The sequence below is a fragment of the Ciconia boyciana genome, chromosome 4, assembly GCF_034638445.1.
Source record: "Ciconia boyciana chromosome 4, ASM3463844v1, whole genome shotgun sequence".
Lineage (NCBI taxonomy): Eukaryota > Metazoa > Chordata > Aves > Ciconiiformes > Ciconiidae > Ciconia > Ciconia boyciana.
In genome coordinates, this window is record NC_132937.1 from 2,630,229 (window position 1) to 2,654,957 (window position 24,729).

Below are 24,729 nucleotides of genomic sequence, written 5' to 3' on the forward strand. Positions count from 1 at the left end.
AGGGGTGGACTTGACCATGGACACTATTGCACAGGTTATCCATGAATGTGAAACATGCGCTGCAATCAAACAAGCCAATTGGTTAAAGCCTCTGTGGTATGGAGGGCGATGGCTGAAATAGAAATATGGGGAGGCCTGGCAGATCGATTATATCACGCTCCCACAAACCCGCCAAGGCAAGCGCTATGTGCTTAGAATGCTGGAAGCAACGACCGGATGGCTGGAAACATATCCTGTGCCCCATGCCACCGCCCGGAACACTATCCTGGGCCTTGAAAAGCAAGTCCTGTGGCGACATGGCACCCCAGAAAGAATTGAGTCAGACAACAGGACTCATTTCTGAAACAACCTCATAGACACGTGGGCCAAAGAGCATGGCATTGAGTGGGTATATCACATCCCCTGTCATGCACCAGCCTCTGGGAAAATTGAACAATACAATGGACTGTTAAAGACTACACTGAGAGCAATGGGTGGTGGGACATTCAAACATTGGGATACACATTCAGCAAAGGCCACCTGGTTAGTCAACATTAGAGGATCTGTCAATCGAGCTGGCCCTGCCCAATCAAAACTTTTACGCACTGTAGAAGGGGATAAAGTCCCTGTAGTACACATAAAAAACATGCTGGCGAAGACAGTCTCGGTTATTCCTGCATCAGGCAAAGGCAAGCCCATTCGTGGGATTGCTTTTGCTCAAGGACCTGGGTGTACTTGGTGGGTGATGCGGGATGATGGGCAAGTCCGATGTGTACCTCGAGGGGATTTGATTTTGGGTGAGAATAGCCAATGAACTAAATGGTATGATGTTAACTGCTATATAATTCTGTATGTCATCACTTTTATGGTTACTATAGACCATATCAATGGTATTTCAGTAATGATCACCCAGATTAATGAAGAATGAACTTCGAGGAAAACCAAGCAAAGTGCAGTGGTGATGGAACCAGAACTGGCTTCAGCATGCAACAATCCAGCACCACACACGATCTCTTCTGCCCCGAAGGACCATTATGACAGATGGAGCCCAAAGTCATGGACTAAATGCACTAAACAAACATTTTAGAAGGATGGCCCATAGACCAAGGGAATGATAGCTGTGTGTACATATATATATATATCAAGAGACAGGAAAAGTGGTGGTGATTAATTGTATTAGAAAGGGTGGAACCTGGGCATGACATAAATGGTATAGAATAAGGGGTGGATACTGTCCTGGTTTTGGCTGGGATAGAGTTAATTTTCTTCCTAGTAGCTGGTATAGTGCTGTGTTTTGGATTTTAGTATGAGAATAATATTGATAACATGCTGATGTTTTGGCTGTCGCTAAGTTGTGTTTACACTGGTCAAGGACTTTTTTAGCTTCCCATGCTCTGCCAGGTGCTCAAGAAATGGGAGGGGCCACAGCCAGGATAGTTGATCCAAACTGACCAAAGGTCTATTCCATACCATATGATGTCATGCCCAGTATATAAACTGGGGGAGTTGGCCAGGGGGTAGCGATCGCTGCTCGGGGACTGGCTGGGCATCGGTCAGCGAGTGGTGAGTGGTCGTATCATTTTTTTTGTTATTTTATTTTTTTTCTTTTTCCCTCCCTTGGGTTTTGTTTCTCTCTCTCTCTCTTGTTGTTTTCCTTCTCATTACAGTTCATTATTATTATTACTATTATTTTGTTCCAATTATTGAACTGTTCTTATCTCAACCCACGAGTTACCTTACTTTTGCTCTTCCGATTCTCTCCCCCATTCCACCGGGGGGGAGTGAGCGAGCGGCTGCGTGGTGCTTAGCTGCCAGCTGGGGCTAAACCACGACAGCACGTTACAAGCATTATCAGGAATAAGGTCTCACAATTGCTAACATTTCTGTTAACAGGAATACCACATTCACTTCTAGTTTGGATAAGCCCCTTTCCACCATTTACCAGCAGTCCTGGCTAACTGAGGAGGTCCCTGCTGACTGGAGGTTAGCAAATGTGACGCCCATCTTCAAGAAGGGCCGGAAGGAGGACCCGGGGAACTACAGGCCTGTCAGCCTGACCTCGGTGCCGGGGAAGCTGATGGAGCAGATCATCCTGAGTGCTATCACATGGCATGTAGAGAATAACCAAGGGATCAAGCCCAGCCAGCATGGGTTCAGGAAAGGCAGGTCTTGCTTGACCAACCTGATCTCCTTCTATGACAAGGTGACCCGCCTAGTAGATGAGGGAAAGGCTGTGGATGTTGTCTATCTAGACTTCAGTAAAGCCTTTGACACGGTTTCCCACAGCATTCTCCTGGAGAAACTGGCTGCTCATGGCTTGGAGAGGTGTACTCTTTGCTGGGTAAAGAACTGGCTGGATGGCCGGGCCCAAAGAGTGGTGGTGAATGGAGTTTACTCCAGTTGGCGGCCGGTCACAAGCGGTGTTCCCCAGGGCTCTGTGTTGGGGCCAGTTCTGTTTAATATCTTTATCGATGATCTGGATGAAGGGATTGAGTGCACCCTCAGTAAGTTTGCAGATGACACCAAGTTGTGTGGGAGTGTTGATCTGCTTGAGGGGAGGAAGGCTCTACAGAGGGACCTGGACAGGCTGGATCAATGGGCCGAGGTCATTTGTATGAGGTTTAACAAGGCCAAGTGCCAGGTCCTGCACTTGGGCCACAGCAACCCCATGCAATGCTACAGGCTTGGGGAAGAGTGGCTGGAAAGCTGCCAGGCAGAAAAGGACCTGGGAGTGCTGGTTGACAGCTGGCTGAATATGAGCCAGCAGTGTGCCCAGGTGGCCAAGAAAGCCAACAGCATCCTGGCTTGTATCAAAAATAGTGTAGCCAGCAGGACTAGGGAAGTGATCGTGCCCCTGTACTCAGCACTGGTGAGGCTGCACCTCGAATACTGTGTTCGGTTTTGGGCCCCTCACTACAAGAGAGACATTGAGGTGCTAGAGCGTGTCCAGAGAAGGGCAACGAAGCTGGTGAAGGGTCTAGAGCAGAAGTCTTATGAGGAGCGGCTGAGGGAACTGGGGTTGTTTAGCCTGGAGAAAAGGAGGCTGAGGGGAGACCTTATTGCTCTCTACAACTACCTGAAAGGAGGCTGTAGAGAGGTGGGGGTCGGTCTCTTCTCCCAAGGAACAAGTGATAGGATGAGAGGAAATGGCCTCAAGTTGCGCCAGGGGAGGTTTAGACTGGATATTAGGAAATTTTACTTCACTGAAAGGGTTGTCAAGCATTGGAACAGGCTGCCCAGGGAAGTGGTTGAGTCACCATCCCTGGAGGTATTTAAAAGATGTTTGGATGAGGTGCTTAGGGACATGGTGTAGTGGTGGTCTTGGTAGTGTTAGGTTTACGGTTGGACTTGATGATCTTAAAGGTCTTTTCCAACCTATACTATTCTGTGATTCTGTAAAGACATATAGTTATATAGTTTGGATTTCCATCGCCCACCCTTGCAAAAAAGTTAGATCACTTTCATGTCTATTTAGGCAGATTTGTGTATTGACTTTGCTGAATCTTCTGTACTTCTCAGTTATACTGCTCACTTACATAGTTTGAATTTCATGTCAGCTGTATATTCCAGATTTGTTCCATGGTATACAATTGGTATTGCTGAATATAATCAAGAGTTTTAGAGTCAACCTTGCTCGGAGCTAAGATACTTCCTGTTGGACACAGAAAGATGATCCAACAACCAGGTTATTCTTTACTTAATATGCTTAGCACTATACCAGCTTTACATTGTACTTTCGTAATGTTATAGCATACACTGGTATATCGCTGCATTTCCACAAAAGGTTGGAGAGATTATCTGGCTTCTTAATTGTGCTTTATTTCTTATAATAGGAATAGACCTTTATGAATCCTTAGTGTCACACTTGTGGATCTGTGGATGCAGTGACTTAGAGTTGAAGTAGGCTATAGTTTTGCTAAAATCTTGTGTTAGTTTTATTAAGTTTACATGTCAAGTAATTGTTTATTTCTTAATAATAATCAGATTAATTATATTGATCATGCTTTTTAATTTTGTTTTGTACATTCCCTGTTAGGTGAAAGATAGCAAAAAGGCAGTCCTTGAAAATTTCTGATGATGATGTAATTACAATATGTAAATACCTTTCTAAAATTTAGAAATTATTATTTATATTTATTCATTCTTTTTAAAATTTGACAAACTTTACTGGTTTTTCCCCTTTTCATACTAGAATGTTTCTGCCCAATGGAGAGCTTTTGTGGTGCAGTATTTAACCAAAATGAATAATGATACAACCTATCATTTTTTTAATTTACTTAAAAATATGTTTGAAATAAGGTAATTTGAATAAAGATAATGACCAGTTTTCATAGCAAGACTTGAGGGGTTTTCCATAAACTGAGAATTTCAATCACAGGAATTTTTTTTGTTATGTTCACGACATAAAAAACCAATTTACTGCAGGCTATGAGTAGTTATTTTCGCAAATATGAAGATCAGACTATTAACTTTTCATTGTGCTGTATCCAAAGTTTCACTAAGCTCTCTCTGTTGCATTTTCTCCTTTAATTCTGACTAAGTGGTCTTGGCAACTGGAACAAAGACTTTACATTGAATGAAAGGGGGTCTTTGCTCATGAGCTAGCGGGGCTCATTGACAGAGCTTTAAACTAGACTTGAAGGGGGAGTGGGATAATATCAGCCTTGCCCGTGACAAGCTGTGGGATGACACGCCAAGGTTAGGGGGACGGGGTGCTAGTGAGGGCCCTCAGCCTGTTGCTCTGAGACGTGCTGGGTACACTGCAGCACACTTGAAGTCTTATGGAGATGAGCCAGGGCTCCTGAGGTACTAGGAGCCAACAGGAAACACCAGTGAAATACCTCAAAGGAATTAAGGTGTGTTCCTCTAAGAAGGTGACACAGCTGACAGCCCAGCTGAAGTGCCTCCACACCAATGCATGCAGCATGGGCAACAACCAGGAGGAGTTGGAAGCCACCATGCTGCTAGAAAGCTACAACCTAGTTGCCATTACTGAAAGTTGGTAGGACGAATCCCATGACTGGAGTGCAGCTATCAATGGCTACAGGCTGTTCAGAAGGGACAGGTGAGGAAGGAGGGGCTGAGGGGTTGCCCTCTATGCCAAGAAATGGATAGATTGTGAAGAGCTGTCCCTGAAGAATAGCCACGAGCAGGTCGAAAGCTCATGGGTAAGAATCAGAGACCGAGGCAACAAAGGGAACCTTGTGGTTGGTGTTTACTACAGGCTGCCCAATCAAGGGGAGCCTATTGTTGAAGTCTTCTTATTCCAGCTACAGGAGGCATCGTGCTCGCAGGCTCTCGTCCTGCTGGGGGACTTCAACCACCCTGACATCTGCTGGAAAAGTAGCACAGCGAGTTATAGGCAAGCCAGGAGACTCCTGGAGTGCATGGGGGATAACTTCTTAAGCCAGGTAAATATAGACCCCTACCAGATGGGATGCGATACTGGACCTGTTGGTCACCAACGCAAGTGAGCTAATTGGTGACATCAAGACTGGAGGCAGCCTGGGCTGCAGTGATCATGCACTGGTGGAGTTCGCAGTCCTGAGGGATTGTCGTGGTTTAACCCCAGGCGGCAACCGAGCACCACACAGCCACTCGCTCACCCTCCCCCATGGTGGGATGAGGGAGAGAATCGGAAGAGCAAAAGTAAGAAAACTCATGGGTTGAGATAAGAACAGATTAATAACTGAAATAAAATTTAAAAATAATAATAAATTGTAATTAAAAGGAAAACAACAAGAGAGAGAGAGGAACAAAACCCAGGAAAAAACAAGTGATGCAACTGCTCACCACCCACCGACCGATGCCCAGCCAGTCCCTGAGCAGCAGTCCCTGCCCCCAGGCCAACTCCCCCCAGTTTATATACTGAGCATGATGTCATATGGTATGGAATATCCCTTTGGCCAGTTTGGGTCAACTGTCCTGGCTATGATCCCTCACAGCTTCTTGTGCACCTCCTCGCTGGCTGAGTATGGGAAGCTGAAAAGTCCTTGACTTAGTATAAACACTGCTTAGTAACAACTAAAACATCAGTGTTTTATCAACATTATTATGCTAAAACCAAACCACAGCAGCTTCTAGGAAGAAAATTAACTCTATCCCAGCCAAAACCAGGACAGTATCCACCCCTTATTCTATACCATCTACATCATGCCCAGGTCCCATACTTTCCAATAAATTCCAATTAATCACCACTGTTTTTCCTGTCTTTTAATATATACACACAGATATCATTCCCTTGGTCTAGGGGCCATCCCTCTAAAATGTCTGTTGAGTTCATTTAGTCCATGACTTTGGGCTCCATCTGTCATAACAGTCCTTCAGGGGAGGAGAGATGGTGCGTGGTGTTGGATTGTTGCATGCTGAAGCCAGTTCTGGTTCCATCACAGCCGCACTTTGCTTGGTTTCATCAAAGTTCATTCTTCATTAATCTGGGTGATTCTTACTGTAATACTGTTGATATGGCATATAACAATTATAGTAGTAATGATATACAGTATTACATAGCAATTAAGATCATACAGTTGGAATCACTGGGTATTGTCACCCAAAATCAAATCCCCTTGATGTAAACAGCGGACTTCCCCATACTTCCACATTACCCACCAAGTGCCCCCAGGTCCTTGAGCAAAAGCAATCCCACGAATGGGCTTGCCTTTGCCCAAGGCAGGAATAACCGAGACTGTCTTCCCCAGCATATTTTCTATATGCACTACAGGGACTTTATCACCTTCTACAGTGCGTAAAAGTTTTGATTGGGCAGGGCCAGCTTGATTGACAGATCCCCTAGTGTTGACTAACCAGGTGGCCTTTGCTAAATGTGTATCCCAATGTTTGAATGTCCCACCACCCATTGCTCTCAGTGTAGTCTTTAACAGTCCATTGTATTGTTCAATTTTCCCAGAGGCTGGTGCATGACAGGGGATGTGATATACCCACTCAATGCCATGCTCTTTGGCCCAGGTGTCTATGAGGTTGTTTAGGAAATGAGTCCCATTGTCTGACTCAATTCTTTCTGGGGTGCCATGTCGCCACAGGACTTGCTTTTCAAGGCCCAGGATAGTGTTCCGGGCAGTGGCATGGGGCACAGGATATGTTTCCAGCCATCTGGTGGTTGCTTCCACCATTGTAAGCACATGGCGCTTGCCTTGGCGGGTTTGTGGGAGTGGGATCTAATCGATCTGCCAGGCCTCCCCATATTTCTATTTCAGCCATCGCCCTCCATACCACAGAGGCTTTAACCACTTGGCTTGTTTGATTGCAGCGCATGTTTCACATTCATGGATAACCTGTGCAATAGTGTCCATGGTCAAGTCCACCCCTCGATCACGAGCCCATCTATATGTTGCATCTCTTCCTTGATGGCCTGAGGGGTCATGGGCCCACCTAGCTATAAATAATTCACCCTTATGTTGCCAGTCCACATCCACCTGAGCCACTTCAATCTTAGCAGCCTGATCCACCTGCTGGTTGCTTTGGTGTGCTTCAGTGGCCCAACTCTTGGGTACGTGAGCATCTACGTGACGTACTTTTACAACCAGGTTCTCTACCCGGGCAGCAATATCTTGCCACAATGCAGCAGCCCAGATGGGTTTGCCTCTGCGCTGCCAGTTGTTCTGCTTCCATTGCTGCAACCACCCCCACAGGGCATTGGCCACCATCCATGAGTCAGTATAGAGATAGAGCACTGGCCACTTTTCTCATTCATCAATGTCTAAAGCCAGCTGGATGGCCTTTACTTCTGCAAATTGGCTTGATTCACCTTCTCCTTCAGCAGTTTCTACCACTTGTCATATAGGACTCCATACAGCAGCTTTCCATCTCCAATGCTTTCCTACAATACGACAGGACCCATCAGTGAACAGGGCATATTGCTTCTCATTTTCTGGCAGTTTATTGTACAGTGGGGCCTCCTCAGCATGCATCACCTCCTCCTCTGGTGATATTCCGAGATCTTTGCCTTCTGGCCAGTCCATAATTAATTCGAAGATTCCTGGGTGACTGGGGTTTCCTATTCGAGCCCATTGTGTGATCAGTGCAACCCACTTACTCCACGTAGCATCAGTTGCATGATGTGTAGAGGGGACCCTTCCTTTGAACATCCAGCCCAGCACCGGCAGTCGAGGTGCCAAGAGGAGTTGTGCTTCAGTACCAACCACTTCGAAAGCAGCTCGTGTCCCTTCATATGCTGACAATATCTCTTTCTCAGTTGGTATATAGTGGGCCTCAGATCCTCTGTATCCCCGACTCCAAAAGCTACGGGGTCAACCTCGAGTCTCCCCTGGTGCTTTCTGCCAGAGGCTCCAGGAAGGGCCATTCTCCCCGGCTGCAGTGTAGAGCACATTCTTTACATCTTGCCCTGCCCGGACTGGCCCAAGGGCTACTGCATGAACTATCTCCTGTTTAATTTGTTCAAAGGCTTGTCGCTGCTCAGGGCCCCATTTGAAATTGTTCTTCTTCCGGGTCACTTGGTAGAGAGGGCTTACGATCAGACTGTAATTTGGGATATGCATTCTCCAAAAACCCACAATGCCTAAGAAAGCTTGTGTTTCCTTTTTGCTAGTTGGTGGAGACATGGCTGTTATTTTGTTAATCACATCCATTGGGATCTGATGACGTCCATCTTGCCATTTTATTCCTAAAAACTGGATCTCCTGTGCAGGTCCCTTGACCTTACTTTGTTTTATGGCAAAACTAGCTTTCAGGAGGATTTGGACTATTTTCTTCCCTTTCTCAAAAACTTCCTCTGCTGTATTGCCCCATACGATGATGTCATCAATGTATTGCAGATGTTCTGGATCTTCACCCTGTTCCAGTGCTGTCTGGATGAGTCCATGGCAAATGGTAGGGCTGTGTTTCCACCCCTGGGGCAATCGATTCCAAGTGTACTGGACGCCCCTCCAAGTGAAAGCAAACTGTGGCCTGCACTCTGCTGCCAAAGGGATTGAGAAGAACGCATTAGCGATATCAATTGTAGCATACCATTTGGCTGCTTTTGACTCCAGTTCGTATTGAAATTCCAGCATGTCCAGCACGGCAGCACTCAGCAGCTGCATGACTTCATTCAGGCCACGATAGTCTACTGTTAGTCTCCACTCTCTATTCGACTTTTGCACTGGCCATATAGGACTGTTAAAGAGTGAGTGAATCTTACAGATCACTCCTTGGCTCTCCAGTCGACGAATCAGGTTATGGATGGGAATCAGGGAGTCTCAGTTGGTGTGATGTTGCCTCCGGTGCACCGTTGTTGTAGCAATTGGCACCTGTTGTTCTTTGACCCTCAGCAACCCCACAACAGAAGGGTCTCTGAAAGACCAGGCAAGGTGGACAACTGCTTAATTTCCCCATCTCCAAGCAGCTATACCAAAAGCCCACCTGTACCCTTTTGGGTCCTTGAAGTACCCTCTCCTGAGGTAGTCTATGCCAAGGATGCATGGAGCCTCTGGGCCAGTCACAATGGGGTGCTTTTGCCACTCATTCCCAGTTAGGCTCACTTCAGCCTCCAATACAGTCAGCTGTTGGGATCCCCCTGTCACTCCAGAAATACAGATGGGTTCTGCCTCTTTATACCTTGATGGCATTAGGGTACACTGTGCACTGGTGTCCACTAGAGCCTTATACTCCTGTGGGTCTGATGTGCCAGGCCATCGAATCCACACAGTCCAGTAAACCCGGTTGTCCCTTTCCTCCACCTGGCTGGAGGCAGGGCCCCTGTCATCCTGGTCATAATATTCATTACCCACTTCTTGTAAATGTGAATCAAAAGTCCCTTTATTAAGATCGGAAGTAAAATCAGCCCTTCTGCTCTGTCTGGGGAACTGTCCACTGGAAACTGGAGCAGCAATTTTCCTGGAAAATTGAAAAGAACCCCCTTGTGTGATTTTTTTTCCTTGCGACTCACGTACCCATGACTCTGGGGTCGAGGTAGGTTTTCCATCCCACTTCCTCATGTCCTCTCCGTGGTCACGCAGGTAAAACCACAGGGTGCCCCGTGGTGTGTACCTTCTATATCCTCTCTCCTGAGCAGAGGGATGCTTACTTCTAATGGCTGAGATACTGGTTTGTAGAGGTGGGGAGCAGGACATATCCTCTTTGAATTGCTGGAATTCCAGGCACAGTTTCTCGGCTAGCAGGTCCGGCAGCTTCTCCACAGCCGAGATGCAAGCCTGTAGGGAGGAAGAGGGTCTTTTTACATATTGCCAGAGTTGGCCAGCCAGTTCATCCACCATTTGTTCCTCTCCATCTTTCCAGGTCATTACTGCCAATGAGTTTGCATGCGATGATGGTGCGCTCCATAGAAACTTCTGCACATGGGTTGTGTGCAGTAGACTTCGTCTGGGTCTTTGGATAACTGCTTGTTTTTCAGGTCATCATAAATCACCTCCAGCATGGCGAATTCCCTCAGGTACTAGATACCTCTCTCCATGGTGGTCCACTTGCCTGGGTGACATATAACATCTTCCTTGAAGGGATATCTTTCCTTCACACCTGACAGGAGTCGCCTCCAGAGGCTGTGGGCTGGTTCCCCTTTTCCAATTGCTTTGTCAATGCCCCCTTCCCTAGAAAGGGATCCCAGCTGTTTGGCTTCCTTACCCTCTAATTCCAGGCTACTGGCCCCATTATCCCAGCATCAGAGCAGCCAGGTGACACTGTGTTTGCCTGGACGACGGCTGAAATCCTTTCGCATATCTCGCAGCTCACTCAGGGATAAGGATTGGGTGGTTACCATCTCATTTATGAGTTTTGCCTGTTCCTCCTCCTGTTCTCATGATGGCCCTGGTTCATCTTCATCCCTTACTAGACGAGCTGATTTTCTTGTGTATTTCTTCTTGTCTATAGGGGTGACTGATACTGGCATGGGTTGGTTCCCTGGTTCAGCTGCAGTGCCTGTCGCGTGGGTTGGAGTATCCCCCAGTGCCTTTCTCCGGGGTTGGACTAACCGCAGTCCCTTCATTTTGTCGTCAGATCCAGAGACCTTCTCTTCCCTTTGAGGGTACTGAATAGTGTTGAGCAGGGCTCGGTAAGCTTTGGCCAGGCCCCAGCACATTGCAGTGATTTGTGTCTCTCTGTAATTGCCAGGGTGACAGCATACTTTTTCCAAATACTTTACTAGTTTTTCAGGATTCTGCAGTTGTTCAGGGGTGACGTTCCAAAACACTGGAAGTGCCCACTGTCCTAGGTACTTGCCCATGCTATCCCACACGCCCTGCCACTCATAACTATCAAAGTTTGGGGCAGATCTCTGGATGATATTAAATTAACCTACTTAAATTGTTTATTAACCTTAGACAAAACTGAAACAGTTTTTCCAAGAAATACCAGTAGAACTCTTAACTACCCAAGGATGTTCAAAATACTGAAAAGTTATTGTAATGAAGGAGGAAACATCATAGAAGAAGGTAGCGAAGGTGCCATTCTGTATTTCCTCCATAAAAAACCTCTCAGAGGAAGAGGTATAATTGCTAATTGTCTCCATGAGGTGCTATCTGAAGTACAGTAATGGCTTCAGTACAAAACTCAAATACCAGATTAAGCTACAGGCCACTGTTTTAGTAACAAATCTCCCAGGCAAAACATCACGAATCACTGCAGAACACAGCAAACTGCAAAAACCAACACCCATCTTTAAAATGTACAGCAAAAAAATGAGCATGGTGCAGATCAGGTGAATCAATAATGTGACTGGCGACTGTTAAGAGATATAAATTCCTTAATATGCTCTGGGTAATCTGTTATTATCTCAAACCTTTCGTGCCCCATGTTGGGCACCAAAAAGGACTGTCATGGTTTAACACCAGTCAGCAAACAAGCACCACATAGCCGCTCGCTCACCCTCCCTCACGGTGGGATGGGGGAGAGAATCGGAAGAGGAAACGTAAGAAAACTCGTGGTCTGAGATAAGAACGGTTTAATAATTGAAAGGAAATATAATTAATAATAATAATAATAATAATATGTAATGAAAAGGAAAACAACAAAAGAGAGAGAGAGAGGAACAAAACCCAGGAAAAACCAAATGATGCAACCGCTCACCACCTGCTGACTGACACCCAGCCAGTATCTGAGCGGTGGTCCCTGCCCCCTGGCCAACTCCCCCTCAGTTTATATACTGACCATGACATCAAATTGTATGGAATATTCCTTTGGCCAGTTCGGGTCAGCTGTCCTGACTATGCTTCTTGTGCACCTGGCTGAGTATGGGAAGCTGAAAAGTCCTTGACATAGTGTAAACACTGCTTAGCAACAACTAAAACATCAATGTGTTATCACATTATTCTCATTCTAAATCCAAAACACAGCACTATACCACCTACCAGGAAGAAAATTAACTCTATCCCAGCCGAAACCAGGACAGGGATATGGGTCAGGTGAAGAGTAAAGTCAGGACCCTGAATTTTAGGAAGGCAAACTTCCACCTGTTCAAGGAGTTAGTCAGTAGGAGCCCCTGGGAAACTGCCCTCAGGGACAAGGGAGCAGAAGGGAGCTGGCAGATCTTTAAGGACACTTGCCATAGAGCGCAAGAGCTCTCGATCCCCAGGTGTAAGAAATCAGGAAAGGAAGGCAAGAGACCAGCATGGATGAGTCAAGACCTGCTGGTCAAGCTAAAGGGCAAGAAAGAAATGCACAGGCAGTGGAAGCAGGGACAGGTATCCTGGGAAGAGTATAGGGACGCTGCCTGGTTGGATGGGGTCAGGAAGGCCAAGGCACGGCTGCAGCTGAGCTTGGCAAGGGATTGAAAGAATAATAATAAGGGCTTCTACAGGTATGTCAGCTAGAAAAGGAAGGTCAAAGAAAGCGTACCCCCTCTGATGAACATGACTGGCAAACTGGTAACAACGGACGAGGAGAAGGCTGAGGTACTCAACAACTTCTTTGCCTCAGTCTTCAGTGGCAACCTCTCTTCCCACACCTCTCGAGTGGATGGACCGCAAGATGGGGACTGGGGGAGCAAAGTCCCTCCCACTGTAAGAGAAGATCAGGTTCGTGACCACCTGAGGAACCTGAACATACATAAGTCTATGGGACCTGATGAGATGCATCCCAGAGTCCTGAGGGAATGGGCTGATGTAGCTGCCAAGCCACTCTCCATGATATTTGAAAAGTCATGGCAGTCAGGTGAAGTCCGTGGTGACTGGAAAAAGGGAAACATTGCACCCATTTTAAAAAAGGGTAGAAAGGAGGACCCTGGGAACTACCGACCTGTCAGCCTCACCTCTGTGCCTGGGAAGATCATGGAACAGATCCTCCTAGAAGCTATGCTAGAGCACATGGAGGACAGGGAGGTGATTCGAGACAGCCAGCATGGTCTCACCAAGGGCAAGTCCTACCTGACCAACCTAGTGGCCTTCTATGATGGAGTGACTACATCAGTGGACAAGGGAAGAGCTATGGATGTCATCTATCTGGACTACTGTAAGGCCTTTGACATAGTTCCCCACCACATCCTTCTCTCTAAATTGGAGAGAGAGGGATTTGATGGGTGGACTGTTCAGTGGATGAGGAATTGGTTGGATGGTCGCATCCAGAGGGTAGTGGTCAACGGCTCAATGTCCAGATGGAGATCAGTGACAAGTGGTGTCCCTCAGGGGTCTGCATTGGGACCAGTACTGTTTAATATCTTCATCAATGACATTGACAGCGAGATGGAGTGCACCCTCAGCAAATTTGCAGATGACACCAAGCTGAGTGGTGCAGTTGATGCCTGAGGGATGGGATGTCATCCAGAGGGACCTGGACAAGCTGGAGAAGTGGGCCCAGGTGAACCTCATGAGGTTCAACAAGGCCAAGTGCACCTGGGTCCTGCCCCTGGGTCAGGGCAACCCACGATATCAATACAGGCTGGGGGATGAAGGGATTGAGAGCAGCCCTGCGGAGAAGGACTTGGGGGTACTAGTGGATGAAAAGCTGGGCATGAGCCAACAATGTGCACTTGCAGCCCAGAAGGCCAATCGTGTCCTGGGCTGCATCAAAAGAAGCGTGGCCATCTCCCATAGAGGGAGGTGATTCTGCCCCTCTACTCTGCTCTCGTGAGACCCCACCTGGAGTATTGCATCCAGCTCTGGGGCCCCCAACATAAGAAAGACATGGACCTGTTGGAGCGGGTCCAGAGGAGGGCCACAAAATGATCAGGGGGATGGAACAGCTCTGCTGTGAAGAAAGGCTGAGAGAGTTGGGGTTATTCAGCCTGGAGAAGAGAAGGCTCCGGGGACACCTTATTGCAGCCTTTCAGTACTTAAAGGGGGCTTCTAAGAAAGATGGGGCCAAACTTTTTTAGCAGGGCCTGTTGCGATAGGACAAGGGGTAATGGTTTTAAACTAAAAGAGAGTAGATTTAGACTAGATATAAGGAAGAAATTTTTTACGATGAGGGTGGTGAAACACTGGAACAGGTTGCCCAGAGAGGTGTTAGATGCCCCATCCCTGTAAACATTCATGGTCAGTTTGTCAGGGCTCTGAACAACCTGATCTAGTTGAAAATGTCCCTGCTCATTGCAGTGGGGTTGGACTAGATGACCTTTAAAGGTCCCTTCCAACCCAAGCTATTCTATGATTCTATCATAAAACTATTCAGAATGACTTGACTGACAAGCATGTTCTGTAATTTTTTTCCCCTTTTATGAAGAAGAAACCTGAAAGAAATTCAATAGGGTGAGAATAGATAGTTTTCCTCTGATGCCCCTCTGTGTATCCGTATGTGTATATACATGTACATACTATATATGCTTATATAGAGTACTATTTAAATTTGATTAAACAGTTTAAGCAAGTGAGTAGGGTGAGTTGCATGCAGTTAAATAAGATTGGTGACTGTCTATGTTGGTTTTCCAGCTCAAGTGCAGCTCTGGTGTTTGATTACTTTATATTTACTGAAATCTGAATCCAACACTACAAGTAAAAATGTTTTAGTGAGAAATGTTTGATAATTTGAATATCTGCATTTCCCATGGGCAGGCAGGTGTTCAGCCATCTCCAGGAAAGCAGGGCTCCATCATGCGTAACGGTTACTTGGGAAGACAAACACCATCACTCTGTATGTCCCCCCCTTCCTTCTTCTTCCTCAGCTTTATAGACTGAGCATGACGTCATGTGGTATGGAATAGCCCTTTGGTCAGTTTAGATCAACTATCCTGGCTGTGTCCCCTCCCAGCTTCTTGTGCACCTGGCAGAGCAGGGGAAGCTGAAAAGTCCTTGACTAGTGCAGCAACAACTAAAACATCGGTGTGTTATCATCAACACTGTTTTCAGCACAAATCCAAAACATAGCCCCATACTAGCTGCTATAAAGAAAATTAACTCTATCTCAGCTGAAACCAGGACAGTATTATAATAATACTAAATTATTATAATGTATTAGAAATACTATTTAGAACTTTTAGAAATAGTTTAAGGCCTTTGATACTGTCTTCCATAAGATCCTCATACACATGCTGTTGATGTATGGGCTGGATGAGCAGACAGTGTGGTGGATTGAAAACTGGCTGAATGGCTGGGCCCAGAGGGTGGTGATTAGTGGCACTAAGTCTAGTTGGAGGCCAGAAACTAGCAGTGTACCCCAGGGGTCAATACTTGGTCCAATCCTGCTCAAGGTTTTCATTAATGAGCTGGATGATGGGGCACAGTGTACCCTCAGCAAGTTTTCAGATAACACAAAAGTGGGAGGAGTGGCTGATACACCAGAGGGTGGTGCTGCCATCCAGAGGGACCTAAACAGGATGGAGAAATGGGCTGACAGGAACCTCATGCAGTTCAACAAGGGGAAGTGTCAAGTCCTGCACCTGGGGAGGAACAACCCCAGGCACCAATATATGCTGGGGGCCAGCCAGCTGGAAAGAAGCTTTGCAGAAAAGGACCTGGGGGTCCTGGTGGACACCAAGTTGAACATGAGCCAGCAATGTGCCTTTGTGGCAAAGGCGGCTAATGGTATCCTGGGATGTATTAGACAAAGTATCACCAGCAGGTCAAGGGAGGTGATCCTTCCCCTCTACTCAGCACTGGTGAGGCCACACCTGGAGTCCTGTGTCTAGTTCTGGGCTCCCCAGTACAGGAGAGACATGGACATATTGGAGAGAGTCCAGTGAAGGGCCACAAAGATGATGAAGGAACTGGAACATCTCTTCTATGAGGAAAGGCTGAGAGAGCTGGGACTGTTTAGCCTAGAGAAGAGAAGGCTCAGAGGGGATCATCAATGTATATAAATACCTGAAGGGAGGGTGCAAAGAAGACTGAGCCAGGCTCTTTTCAGTGGTGCCCAGTGACAGGACAAGAGGCAATGGGCACAAACTGAAACACAGAAGGTTCCATCTGAACATCAGGAAAGCCTTTTCCCCTGTGAGGGTAACTGAGCCCTGGAACAGGTTGCCCAGGGAGGTTGTGGAGTCTCCCAGCTTGGAGGTATTCAAAAGCAATCTGGACACGGTCCTGGGCAATTGGCTCTAGGTGACCCTGCTTGAGCAGGGACATAGGACCAGATGCTCTCCAGTGGTCCCTTCCAACCTCAACGATTCTGTGATTCTGTGAAATGGACCTCATTTCTCAACTGAACTTTGTTTTGCTGCTCTAAGTTTTATATCTGACTTAGGAATTGTTTTTCCACATCCTTTGTTACTCCAGATAACTAAATTCACATTCCTAACCCCTTCAGCCAGTAGTAAGGTGTAGTTTCCTGTAATAAACTTTGTGTTGCTAGTTTCTTTTAAAGGATAGGATTATATACTGTATTGGGCCTGGCTGGGATGGAGTTAATTTTCCCCATAGCAGCCCATATAGTGCTGTGCTTTTCATTTGTGGTTAGAACTCTGTTGATAACACACCAATGCTTTGGCTACTGCTGAGCAGTGAAGAAGGAGGGGGGAGGAGGTGCTCCAGGCACTGGAGCAGACATTCCCCCGCAGCCTGTGGAGAAGACCATGGTGAAGCAGGTTGTCCTCCTACAGCCCATGGAAGACACCATGTCAGAGCAGTCTGTTCCTGATGCACTGTATCCCGTGGAAAAGGACCCATGCTGGAGCAGTTCATGAAGGACTGTATCCCGTGGGAGGGATCCCACACTGGAGCTGGAGCAGGGGAAAAAAGTGACAAGGAAGGAGCAGCAGATATGAAGTTTTGTGAACTTACTGCAACCCCCATTCCCCATCCCCCCTGCACTGCTCAGTGGGAGGAGGTAGAAGAGTCAGCAGTGAAGTTGAGTCTGGGAAGAAGGTGCTGTGGGGGGGAAGGTGTTTTTAGTTTTTTTTTTTATTTCTCGCTATCCTAGTCTGTTATTAATTGGCAATAAATTAAATTAATCTTCCACAAGTCGAGTTTTGCCCGTGATGGTAATTGGTGAGTGACCTCCCTGTTCTTATTGCTACCCACAAACTTTTTCATCTTATTTTCTCCCCATCCTGTTGATGGAGGGGCAGTGAGAGTGGCTTGGTGGGCACCTGGCAGCCCACCAAGGTTAACCCACCACAAGGTGCAAATTTTTAGTAGAGCTTAGCACTTTGCAGCTTGGTAGATTGATGTCAGCAGCCATAATAGACTTTAAATAGGCTTGCAGAATTTCATTTAAAGTAAATTGCTGAAGTTGATATTGCTAATTACTTGTAATTTATAAACGTGATTTGCACCTGTAAATTTAACTTTTCATTTATAATAATTCACTTAATTATAGACCGATTTTACAATTATTTTATTATTAACTGGAGCTGCTTCTTGCTAAGGGACATCACTTGTTGGCAAGAAGACCTGCCCTATTTTGTTTGTCTGAATTGGGGTGGGAGAAATGCCTCTGTTAATTTGATCAAACATAATACATTTTCTTGATCCTGTCTCTCTGAAATGCAGTTTGGCTTGCTCACAAACTCCTGTGTTCCCCCCCCCCCTTAAAGGCAAGTTGTGTAAATGGACCTTTGTTTCAGTATCTTAATTAATTAGTGGGCAGTCCAAATGGTTAAGAAGGGCTTGTGGTTCCTGCTTTATTGTTGTACAAAGTTTTGCTTGGTTTTTTTTAAGACTTAAAGGCCACACTTACTGGTGGCTTGTAAATTTGAAAATATCATTTTCATGAATCACTGATTTAAAGATCAAAGTCAAGAAAGCATTATAGCAGACGTGGAGTAACCTCTACCTTAAAGGTTTTTTTAAACTTTTTCATTTGAGCCTCCTGTTTTTCAGTAAATTATAACCTTTTGAGTTGAATTTTCCATGACATATTTTTATACTGTAATTTCCCCAGCATTACTGCCATAAAAATGAATTTGCCAGGTCTGAAAATGGAAAAGGTATATTAAGAAAAAAAATAATTTAAAAGTAAATATTTTATTTATAAAAAACCATCCGCATTGTCAGTAGCTTGGTAGGCAAAGCCTTCCTGAAAAATGTCATGACTGGTTATGTGAAAACTGGCTTAGATTTGATCAGATTATGAATGTTTTTAAGATATTGGGTCTATGTAAAATAGACTGTAAATATTCCATTTTCCATCTACAGTGGCCATAGTAACCTTGGGAGAGGGAAGGAATGGACATAGCTGAGTTTGGCAAGTTATCTTCATATTTGAAGTAATTTTTAAAATATATTTTTACTTTGATCAACTTCAAAATATAGTAAAAAAGACAATGAGATTTGGATCATTTTAACGAGTGTCATGTTTATGTAAAGAAAAATCAAAAGATGGCAAAAAAATAACTTGACACACTTGAAATCCAGTAAAGGAATAGATATGTTTTTAGTGTACTATATTGGGTATACATGGCAAGGTTTTGGTAGTGGGGGGAGGGGGTCCTGCCCTGTGCCGGACACAGCCAGTTCCAGCCGGATCCAAAACAGACCCACCGCTGGCCAAAGCTGAGCCAATCAGTTACAAAGAGACAAAGATATTAATATATCATAGAATGGTATGGGTTGGAAGGTACCTTTAAAAAATCATCTAGTCCAACCCCCCTGCCATGGGCAGGGACATCTTTCACTAGATCAAGTTGCTCAAAGCCCTGTCCAGTCCCACTGAACACTTACAGGGAGGGGGCATCCACAACTTCTCTGGGCAACTGGTTCCAGTGTCTCACCACCCTCACAGTAAAGAATTTCTTCCTTATATCCAATCTAAATCTACCCTCTTTCAGTTTAAAACCATTGCCCCTTATCCTGTCACTACAGGCCCTGGTAAAAAGTCTCTCTCCATTGTTCTTAGGAGCCCCCTTTATATATTGAAAGGCCGCAATAAGGTCTCCCTGGAGCCTTCCCTTCTCCAGGCTGAATAACTCCAACTCTCCCAGCCTTTCTTCAGAGGAGAGGTGTTCCAGCCCTCTGACCGATTTCATGGCCCTCCTCTGGACCCACTCCAACAGGTCCATGTCTTTCTCATACTGGGGACCCCAGAGCTGGATGCAGTACTCCAGGTGGGGTCTCATGAGAGCGGAGTAGAGGGGGAGAATCACTTCCCTCGACTTGCTGGCCATGCTTCTTTTGATGCAGCCCAGGATATGATTGGCTTTCTGGGGTGCAAGCGCACATTGACAAATCATGTCCAGTTTTTCATCCACCAGTATCCCCAAGTCCTTCTCTGCAGGGCTGCTCTCAATGCGTTCATCCCCCAGTCTGTATTGGTATTGGGGATTGCCCCGACCCAGGGGCAGGACATTGCACTTGGCCTTGTGGAACTTCATGAGGATTGCACGGGCCCACTCCTCAAGCATCTCAAGGTCCCTCTGGATGGCATCCCTTCCCTCTAGCAAATCAACTGCACCACTCAGCTTGGTGTCACCTGCAAACTTGCTGAGGGTGCACTCAATTCCACTGTCTACATCACTCATGAAGATATTAAAGTATTGGTCCCAGTACAGACCCTAGAGGGACTCCACTCGTTAAGGGTTTCCACTTGGACATTGAGCCATTGACTGTAACTCTTTGGACGCAGCCATCCAGCCAATTCCTTATCCATCTAACAGTCCATCCATCAAACCCATGTGTCTCTAATTTAGTGGCCAGAATGTTTTGGGGGACCATATCAAAGGCTTTACAGAAGTCCAGGTAGATGACATCCATAGCTCTTCCCTTGTCCACTGATACAGCCACTCCATCGTAGTAGGCCACAGGTGAACAACTACAGTAATGCCAAAAGAACTTCCAGACTATTTTGCTTTTTGACTAACCTAATGAAAGATCTAAAGAGTTGTACCAATAAGCCACAGATGTGTGCTGTTCAGAGACCTATATTTGCTTCCCTATTATGCACACTTCATAGAAGTGCGCGTAATTGGAGAAAATATTTTGCTGTGATGTGTGTGGCTGTAAATCTTACACAATTAGAAAGTAAAGGCTATTTTTGGATTTCTCACAAAATCTGTGACTAATTTAGTGGATGTTAACATTTATCTATATGCTTGCCTTGGACTATGAAACTGTCTCAAATTACAGTGAAATTATATTTGTTCCCAATGTTGTAATAATCAACTGTAAGTATACAATTCACGTAATGATTGATGCTGCTATAGAAATCCACTGTAGAGCCCTACCCTATCTCCATAGGAACTTAGACAACGTACCTTTGTCTAATAAGCAGGATGTGGCTGTCGAAAGCAGAAGTTTAACTGATGTATATGTTGCCGTGAAAAGCCGAAATCAGAACTCAATAGTCGGGATGACTATTAAGCAGGTATTCTTTATTGCAGGGCTGGGCAGCACTGGGCATCGCTCCGCCACAAGTGCTCCCCCAGGTTAGTACAACACATCAGTTCATATACAGAAAAATCATACATATTCATCAGATTTCCTGAAAAGGGCAGTTTTATGGTGATGAGTTCCCGGAATTCATTTACATAGTCCAAGCATGCGCAGTAAAATTAGGGTTAGGGTCTTTTCACCCTCCTGGTGGTCTTCCATAGTCTTCGTCATGTTGTCCACTAGTTGAACTTTGGGCTTCCTTTGTCCATATATAGTCATTGAGTTAGCTCATCAGTCCTTCGGCCTTGGAATGTTACAAGGGGTCCAGTTAAGCTAGTTCTTTGGTGCTTATCTTTGGCACAATCGTCCTGAGTTCCTGTTATCAGTGATTTAATTAGGAAGCCTAACGAGCTTGCTCAAGGCCTGCTTAGTCCTATCATGTAAGAAGTCACAGGAAATGTCCTATCATCAACTCTGCTCAGCAGGTAACCAAAACTATCTTTGCAGGGGAAGAGAACAAAAGAGAACAAGGATGGGAGTGAAACTAAAAAAATGCAAGTCTATGTCTTAGTCAGGGATTGTCAGGGATTTAAAAATGCAAGTCTATGTCTTAGTCAGGGATTGTCAGGGATTTAACCCTGTCATTCCCCCCCCTTTTATTTTGAGGGCTTCTAGCTTACTTGCTACAGTCCTCAATATACAGTCTTATTACATCTGAAAGGAAGCTTATTACAAAAACTACAATAAAATCAATAAAATTACTATTAAAATAGTAAGGCTCTTTAACTACGACTAGTAAAATATTTCAAATCCTTTTAAGCCTAAAAGGGTGTTATCCTTAATTATTTTATGTTTGCAAAATTCATAATATTTCATCCTTTTCAAGGGTCTGAGTAAAATACCTTCCCGTTTCTACTTGATGCCTAATCTTGTTTCTTTTCCAATCATTGTACGTCTCTGCTGAATTCCGGTGACACCAAAGAAAACATTTAAGAAATACACAAACAAATATTCCTAAAATCGCCAAAGTAATAAATCCAATGAATAATTGTTTCAACCATCCAAAGTTGGGAAGCCAAGAAGTCAATTTATCCCATAAATCTCGAAGCCCCAATGAAGTATCATCCGAAGATACTTCCTGGACTATTCGTGCTTTCTCCCAGAGTGCATTTAGATCTGCTTCTATCTGCTTATCTTTATTGATATATGCACAGCAACTGGTATTAATGATCATACATACACCTCCTTCTTTGGCAGTCAATAAATCTAATGCCATTCGATTTTGCAACACAACCTTACTAAGGGAAGATACTTCCGTCTGTAAATTTTTTATAGTATTTATGGTTAGATTTTCCATCTGCTCTAGAACTGCTGAAATATTTACTATGGCCTTTTCTAGCTCGCTTACTCCTAGCCAAGGCAAGAACCATCTAACAAAGCTATGAAATTTTGTTCCCCTAATTACAAGTGGGTTGTCTTCTCGCTTAGCCTGTTTCCAGGACGTTCTCAAAATACCTCTAGGTATTTGGGACTGATTATATATTCGACCCTGACTAACTAAATGACCTATGGTACACATTCCCTTCCATCCTGCAGGGAGTTGCTTTCTGCTGATACCATCACCACACAGCCACCAATACCCGTCGGGCCGTTTGCAGGGTCCGTCGGTGGCTGTGAGATTAGCTCCATAAAATGATCTTTTGCTTACCCATCCAACCGATGTATTTCTACTGGCATCCCACTTTGTAGGGCTATAGGTTTCTAACTGGGTTCTATTACAGAAATTAATATATGTCACGTTCAATCCCGTCAAATTCCAAGTTCCTACTTCTACCACAGTCTTGTTGATCCAATAATCATTCCACCCATTCCTACAGGAACAGTTATGATATTTGTTGTTGGCGGGCGGGCGGCATGGACAATTATTGGATCTTGCCTTCCATAGGCAACTATTATTGCTAACTAGAATCTGGGTGTCATTATCCAGTATCTGCAGGTCGAATCTTGGTCCGATCTCATAGCTTGAATTATCATAACTACAATATCCTCCATCTTGTCTTTTCCAAAACTCAGGCCAAGTATTATTGTCACAATTCCAATGAGTCGACCCTATCCTGTACAAAGGGAGTCTCATGTTACCTCTCAGTAGGGCAGTACAAATCCAACAATCCTTAGCCCCTGCAGCATTCGCTATCATCTGAATCGCATTATAATACAGGTTCTCGTTCCAAGCATCTACTGATAAGCTTAAAGTCAATAAAGTTATCGTCGTAAGCGTAATTTCAAATCTCCAACGCTTTTGACGATCCATCGCGGTTCAGAAGCTTTCTTTACTCAGGAGTAATGGATCCAAGCTGTCTGCTCTTTAATCTTGATTGCAGTGAAAGTGGTTAGCAACACCTGATAAGGTCCATTCCACTTCTCCTCCAATGGGTCACCTGAAAAATTCTTAACATAAACCCAATCTCCAGGGCTAAATGGGTGGATCGGGTGATCTAACCCTTTTGCTCTGGTTCCCAAAACAGTCTTATTCATCTTTTCCAATTGTTTTCCTAAGGATATAACATAATTTTGTAAATAATTATTTCCCAGCTGATTCAAATCTTCCCCTTGATATTTGGCCTGATATGGGCTCCCATATAATATCTCAAAAGGGCTCAGATTTTCTTTGGCCCTAGGTTTTACACGTATCCGAAGTAGTGCAATAGGCAGTGCTTGATACCAATATAGGTTTGCTTCTTGACATATTTTAGCTATCTGTTGTTTTATCATGTGGTTCATTTTTTTCTACTTGCCCGCTGGCTTGTGGTCTGTAGGGTGTGTGTAATTGCCAATTGATTCCTAATAGCTTGCTGACCTGTTGCACTACTTCTGCACAAAAATGTGTACCCCTATCTGATGAAATGACCGTAGGTACCCCGAATCGAGGTATTATTTCATTTAATAATACCTTAGTTACTTCTCTCGCTTTGTTTGTCCTACAAGGGAATGCCTCTGGCCATCCAGAAAAGGTGTCTGTAAGTACCAATAAGTATCTGTACCCCCCTTTTCTTGGAAGTTCAGAGAAATCAATTTGCCAGTGGTCCCCTGGTACATTTCCTCTCCCAATGCTTCCTAATTGTGCCCGGTTACCTGTATTGGGATTATTTTTCAAACATATTTCACATTGCTGAGTCACCTGTTGAACTGTAGCATACAAATTTCTCCCTATTAATTTTTGATTTAAAAATGTATACAGGGAATCTGCCCCCCAATGTGTCTTATTGTGTTCTTCTTTAACAATTCCCCATACCTGTTTGGCAGGAATTATAATTCTGCCATCACTCAAGTGGGCCCAACCTTTGGAGGGAACCTGCCCTCCCATTTCTTCTATTAATTCTTTATCAGCCCTAGAATATTCAACATTTTCATGGTCACCTAGACTCCTACTTCTATTATCTGGAATTAAGGTTAAAATCTTTTGCATTCTCTCCGCTGCCTGTTTAGCCTCATAATCAGCCAACCTGTTACCTTTTTCCTGGTCAGTGTTACCCTTCAGGTGTCCTCAGCAGTGCATGATGGTGACTTTGGTTGGCAATTGGACTGCTTCTAATAGGTGAAGGATTTCCTCGGCATGCTTGATCTGTCTCCCTTGTGCGGTCAGTAGTCCTCGTTCCTTCCAAATTGCTCCGTGAGCGTGGACAACTCCAAAGGCATATTTGGAGTCTGTCCATATATTTATCTTTTTCCCTTTTGCCAATTCCAGGGCCCTAGTCAGGGCAATAATTTCAGCCTTTGGAGCTGATGTTCCAGCAGGTAATGATTGGGATGATTCAATTACTTTGCTTGCTGTTGTCACCGCGTACCCAGCCTTTCGAATACCTTGTCGCACGAAGCTGCTTCCATCTGTGAACCAGGAGTCTTGTGCATCTTCCAGGGGTTCTTCTTTTAAGTCTGGTCTGCTAGAATATACAGTCTCTATGGTTTCCAAACAGTCATGTATCAATGATTCAGATGTCACCCCACTGAGGAAAGAAGCTGGGTTTGTAACATTAGTCACTTCAATATTAACATCGTCTGGTTCAACTAGAATAGCCTGATATTGTAAAACTCGGGATGGAGAAAG

At 44.9% G+C, this 24,729-nt stretch overlaps 2 protein-coding genes across 2 annotated transcripts in view; one reads left to right on the plus strand and one right to left on the minus strand.

Annotated features, from left to right (window-relative positions):
• The window catches only part of LOC140651224 (zinc finger protein 608-like), a 150,733-nt gene that overhangs the window by 18,218 nt on the left and 107,786 nt on the right, over positions 1 to 24,729 (plus strand). The gene's annotated exons all lie outside the window — the stretch shown is intronic.
• LOC140650706 (endogenous retroviral envelope protein HEMO-like) lies at positions 21,487 to 23,285 on the minus strand. Its single transcript, XM_072859411.1, has one exon. It carries the CDS (start codon positions 22,933 to 22,935, stop codon positions 21,487 to 21,489), a length of 1,449 nt encoding a protein of 482 aa, XP_072715512.1. The 5' UTR covers positions 22,936 to 23,285.